We start from the raw sequence: 5881 nt of genomic DNA, 5'->3' as shown, positions 1-5881 counted from the left end.
CCTGCTGAAAGGGCTCTCAAAATTCAGCAGTTCTGAACAGTGGAGGAATGAGTTAGCTGTATTTTAATGCAGCGCCACAGACCAAAACAGATTTTTTTTCTCCCGTTACAGAGATGAGAGTGATAGTGCTGAGAGTTTCTTCCTCCTGTTCCATCTCCAAACAAACAAATGATCTGTCTACTCAAACCTGCTCTGACAGTGTGCAGAAAAAACAAAACCAACATCAGTAAAACCCACTTAATAGTAATGCTCTTGTTTGTGTTCTCTGGACCATGCTGTACCACCATTTAACACAGGGGAAGAGAATTAGCCTGCAGAATTCTCTAAGCAGGGTCCACTGTATCACAGTACAGACCTTTTGGTTATAACTGAATATAACAAGTATTTGTATCCTGAATAAATTGGACACTTGTCTGAAGAACTGGAATTTGGTAAAGAAGCAGCTGTAGAACTGTTGTAAATACAGCAAGACTTCAAGAGAACAGTCCGATGATGCATTTTTGAGCTGTTCTTTCGCTGTACTGTGTAACTTCTCTCCTTCAATTCCTAGCTGAAGGAAGTCTTCAGGAAGCAGCTAGAGAAGGCAGAATCTGAGATCAAGAAAACCACAGCCATTATTGCAGAGTATAAACAGGTACTGTTCTAGAGACGTTTCCTCATATTCTTTCAACCTGTTCTGAGACCTGAATTTTCAGAGTGGCAGATCTCATCCTTTAACTAAGATAAGCTACATTTCAGGCTTTCAGAGAGCAAGCTTTGTAATTTGTCATACATCTTTTTGTGGTTTTCCTAATAGTTGCCTAACTTAGGGAATCAGGAATAACCTGTCTTTCAGTTAATTTTAGTACTGTCGGGTGAATGCTTCTTTACTCTGTGACATAATGCATTATAAACATTATAAACCAATTTGTCCATAAAATGTTCCTGTCTCCATGTTCAGGTCCTGTACTGAATACTGCCATTTTTTTTCAGTCTCATTATTATCAGCAGTGGATTTGTTAAGGGGGAATGCATATACCTGAGTGAGGCAGAATTTAAGAAATGTTGGCTCTAAAAAAAAAATCGTTGTTAAAAAGCACAGGTTATATTTTAGTATAGTAAACTTTAGCTAAGAGACTGCTTTCTCTGCTCCAGATTTGTTCCCAGCTGAGTACCAGGCTGGAAAAACAACAAGCGGCCAGTAAAGATGAACTGGAAGTTGTGAAGGTGAGCATGATGCCTCTAACATGGGACATTTCTAACACAAGTCTTGCTAAGTGCCCAGGATACAGAACAAAATGTGACTTGAAGTTTCACATCAGAAGAGCGGTGTCCACCCAGCTGCACCAGTAGCCTCACAGGCATTTTTCATCAGATATAAACAATGAAAGGGCTTATTTCCTTTCACGGTTCTTTATCTTGTATCTGATAGGGTGGAACTCTCATGAGTTGAAGCACATACAGTACTTGGCTTTTCTTTTTCCTGTTGAAATGTATACTTCTGGCAAAAATTGCAGAGCGACAGTATTTACTTGGATGTTTTAATTAAGTGGGGAAAAAAAAAGGCTCTGTAGATGAGAAGACGTGTTGCTTCACCAGTGTGCACAGTGGAGGGGTCGGAATCGGGACAATGTTTATATTTGGGTTTCTGTAATTTAAGCAGAGTTGGTTTTAAGTAATTTGGGCCATCCATCCCAGAATTTCCATAGCAGTTCCTCTCCCTTCTTTAAACCACCTTACCAGGAAAACCTGCACTAGAGGTAAACATTTCATGATCAGGTAATAATTCTGTCCCTCTGCTTTGTCACTACTGAGTAGGCAGAATTGTTTTCCCTCTGCTATAGCTTATAGTTGTTTCCTTAGTACGCAAGCTGAACCTGATTTGTTGCTTTTTAGTGACTTTATGTTATTGATTAAAAAAAATAATTCTAGGATTGATGTTCCTGTAATCTGCTGAAATAGCTCAATATCCCGTTTTAAGTTTGTGCAAGCCAGGTCAGCTGTGCTACATCTTCAGCCATGAGTAATGGGTTCATCTGGTAGCACGAGAACCTTACTGTTGTGTGTCAGGCATTGCTGGCAAAAAGGGCCATCCCCTATGATGCTAAAGAAGCACCAACAGGACAGCATTGGCCTGTGCAGTGAGCACAGGCTGCTTGCTTGCTTCTGGAAACATGGAAAAGCTACCTGGCATTCTTTAAAATATCAAAATCCGTATTAATTGGTCAAGTGCTGTTACAGAAGACAAAAAGTTCCTAGAGTGTAATTTACTCTTCTGAATCATGCTGGCATAAACACTGCAAAATACTACAAAGCTTTGGTAGCAAGAAGGCTTTGAGTAGTTCTAATCTAGGAGCAAAGTCTCTGGGCTTAGAGACTAACCTAAGTGGTGTTTAGGAATTTTTGTACTGGTTAATATATCCTGGAAATTGTTCATGAACTCAAATTCTTTTCATATCAAATGTGAAAACTGCAGTACTAGTTTGAGTATTACTGACAGAAAGGCAGTCTGACATAAAAATGGCTCTTCCAGGAAGCACGACAAGTCCTGTAACGTGGATTAAAAATGAGCTTTCTGGGTATTTCAGGGTAAAGTGATGGCCTGCAAACACTGCAGTGAGATTTTCAGTAAGGAGGGGGCACTGAAGCTGCCTGCTGTAAGCACAGAGAATAAAGGCATAGAAACAGATGATGAAAAGGACGCACTGAAGAAGCAGCTGAGAGAGATGGAGCTGGAACTTGCACAGACCAAACTGCAGCTTGTGGAAGCCAAGTGCAAAATTCAGGTACGTGGAATCCAAGCACAGCAGGGCAGTCTCCTTAACCTCGTTATGCTTAGTCCAAAATAATTCTGAATCATGAAAAAAATTGTCACAAAAAGGAGCATATACCTGCACCACTGTATACCTGTGAACTTCCAGAACAATTTTCTGTCTTAAAAAAAAAAAAAAAAAGAAAAAGAAAAAAAGGAAAGCGGTTTTCATTTGTGTATTTAAATAGCTTCTGCTGTTCCACAATTTCAGTCGGTCTTCTCTTTCCCCAGTGCCTGGGAGGCTGTGAGGAAAGTGCTGGATTGCAGGAACCAAGTTTGAGGATGCTTTTTTTGTTAATTAATTGGGTTTTGATCAATTCTGACTATTCTGCTTTCTTAGGAGCTGGAGCACCAGAGAGGAGCCCTTATGAATGAAATCCAAGCCGCCAAAAACTCTTGGTTTAGCAAAACCCTGAACTCTATCAAAACGGCCGCAGGCACACAGCCACCGCAGCAGCCTCAGCCGCCCCTGCCACCCAGAGAGGGCAGTACATAGTTCCAGCCAGACCCGATACAAGAGCACAAAGAACACCACAGCTGAAACCCTGGAGGATTCTTCCAGTGGTCTCTCCTCTTGGGGAAAGGACAAAAGGCAGGAGTGCAGGCTTGAAGTGAAATTCTTCAGTGTTTTTCATTCATTCTGATCCGACCCTTTTCAAAGGGGGGGTAAAAAAATAATTCCTGTTTTATGTTGAATTCTTACTTCCCAAACTGCCTTGCTGAAAGCCACGTTCTGGTACCTTCATACTTTTACACTTTATTTTATATGACTAGATGTTAAATAAATACTTCAAAACTAGGTCTTTAATACATGACTAATTATTCAAAATTATTTTTATCTTGCATAGAAGGTTTTTTCTTCTTCTGGAGGAAGAGAGAGAATGGAAAATGTAAAGTCCTGAAACATAATCTCTTCATAGAAAGCACAGTGTAATAAGTACTAGTGTGTATGCGGGTGTCTAGGATAACTTACGCCCTGGGACCATCTCAGAAGTTTATCGCAGTGACTGCGTCCTGCAGAGAAGCACTTTTTGTAAAGCTTAGGCCATAGCAAAGATAGTCTTGTGCTCTCTTGGCACAATCGTTTGTGAGCTTCCCTGATATTTTCTTAGTTTGGATTGTTTTTTCTTCAGAAATGCAGGTAGTGCAGTTCTTTGTAGCACTGTTGTTTAAAGGCTGTTTACAGCTGAACTGGAATTTAACATGAAGCTCTCTAGTTCCCTTTTTTATTTAGTGTTTATACTAAGAATTCCAAGAAATCATTTCTTCCCCTGGGATAAAGGGACACCTGTTGAACATGTATTTGACATTTTTGCTGAGAAACAGAGTGAAGACCTTGCATAGTTCTGACCTTTTGCGCATCCTGTGCAATAAAGGGTAGGTTTTATGAATAAAATAAATGAAAACCTTTCCCTGGGTCTATATGCAAATTCTGAATTTGACACAGAACTGACGTATCAAATAAAAATTCCCAAAAGCTTGTGCTGCACTGATGAATAAAACATCACAGAAGCAAGATCTGTTTGCTAGAAGTATTGGGTGAGGAAATGCTATGTTGGTATTACTTATTTTTATAAAAACAAACATTTTCAAGTGGAATACAAAACCTAGACTTTCCCGTGGGGTAGACTTCTCTGATGATTCCCAAACCTGTCTGGTTATTTTATATCTTTTAAGGTAAGAAAATTCAAAAGCAGTTGTTCTGCCTGAACATAAAGTGTTTATAGAAATACTTATTTCATGGAAAATTAAACTATTGCTTGAACTGATGGAATATTTTTTTAATTATACCTGTCATGTCTAAAGGTAGTCTTACAGGTAAATATTACTGCTGGACTAAAGGTTGTGTATTAATTGTTCCATTTACAAAATTGTTCCAGGGACATTAGTTGTGTTTTGATCTTTTTTGGTTTTAATTCTAAGGAATGCCATATCTTGTCAGTTTTGTACAATAAAATTTAATGATACCCATCTTGTTCTTCGTTGTCAAGCATAATTGTGAATTATTTTAAACAGGGTAGTATAAATTTAATGTTACCTGTGCCAAAGGAATGATTCTGAAAGGCAGTCAGCTGTTTGAAGTAGAGATCAAAATATAATCGCTATCCTTACACAACTATCCTGCAATGAAATTATCTCTTCTTAGAGTAAGGAGTTAAAAAATGTTAGTATTTTAAAATGTACCTGCAAGAACAGTGATTATCTGGAAATACCAATACAGTGAGAAAAAAGAGGGAGAAAAAGCAAAAGGAATTTCTTTTGCAAATAATAACAAAGATTATCTTCCCTGGTCACTTTCTTGCTAATAATGTTTGCATAAATGTTTCCATTCTCTTGACTGTCTAAACCTAGCATTAGTCATTCACTTACCAGTACCGCTTCACACTTAAAATGAACTGCATGCTACATCTGAACCGACATTTAAGAATAGATTTGATTGTTATATTTGAGAGCACTGTGCTGATGAGTGACACTGATGGTGTGACAAGTGTCCGAATTTCTCATTTATCTTAAATCATACTTAGAAATGGATTAAAAACCTTGATTGGAAAATATGCAGTAATAGTAAGAAAAAAATGATTAAGACTGTGATTCCCTGAGCAGCTGAGTTAATGTAACAGCTCTCTGCTGCTCAGTGATCTCACCCCTCCAGCTCTCCTGTTGTACAGTCATTGCCCTGTCCTTGTTATAGCACTTAATGGAGATGATTAAAAATATTTAAAAAAAAAAAAAAAAAAAGATGTGGGTGGATTTCCCCCCCTCCACCGGTTAGTTTTTTTCCAACTTGATGAGTTAAATCATCTCAAAGGGTCCAATGACAATGAGTGCAAGCGGATCATGAGAGTGGGACTTCCCCAGTTCATCAAAAAAGAACTGTTAAATAAGCTCACCACATTTCATGGAACTGGCTTTGACACATCATCTTTCTCAGTGTAGCAGCTCTCTGTCTTTGGAAGTTGAGTTTCTGTGACAAAAACATGTTTGCTACCTGCTAGCCATGATGATTTAAAAACCTTGTAGGACGGAAGCTGACTTACATCAGCAAAAAAAGGTTTCAGAAAGCACTGGCTGCGTCATCCCTCTTGGCAA

At 38.7% G+C, this 5881-nt stretch overlaps 1 protein-coding gene across 3 annotated transcripts in view; it reads left to right on the top strand.

Moving 5' to 3' along the window:
* LOC104627752 (rab GTPase-activating protein 1-like) overlaps positions 1-3672 on the top strand; it is a 34240-nt gene extending 30568 nt beyond the window's left edge. For all 3 annotated transcript variants that reach the window (XM_010296107.1, XM_010296109.1, XM_010296110.1), the window contains 4 exons: positions 551-634; positions 1135-1206; positions 2568-2765; positions 3132-3672. In XM_010296107.1, the coding sequence (XP_010294409.1) occupies positions 551-634; positions 1135-1206; positions 2568-2765; positions 3132-3287 (510 nt within the window). In that variant the 3' untranslated portion in view covers positions 3288-3672. The remainder of the gene's footprint in view (positions 1-550; positions 635-1134; positions 1207-2567; positions 2766-3131) is intronic.
* The last annotated feature ends 2209 nt before the right edge of the window (positions 3673-5881 follow it).

This window comes from Phaethon lepturus, unplaced genomic scaffold, assembly GCF_000687285.1.
Source record: "Phaethon lepturus isolate BGI_N335 unplaced genomic scaffold, ASM68728v1 scaffold55581, whole genome shotgun sequence".
NCBI lineage: Eukaryota > Metazoa > Chordata > Aves > Phaethontiformes > Phaethontidae > Phaethon > Phaethon lepturus.
The sequence above is the reverse complement of the archived record's forward strand: the minus strand, read 5'-3'. Positions and strand labels throughout refer to the sequence as shown.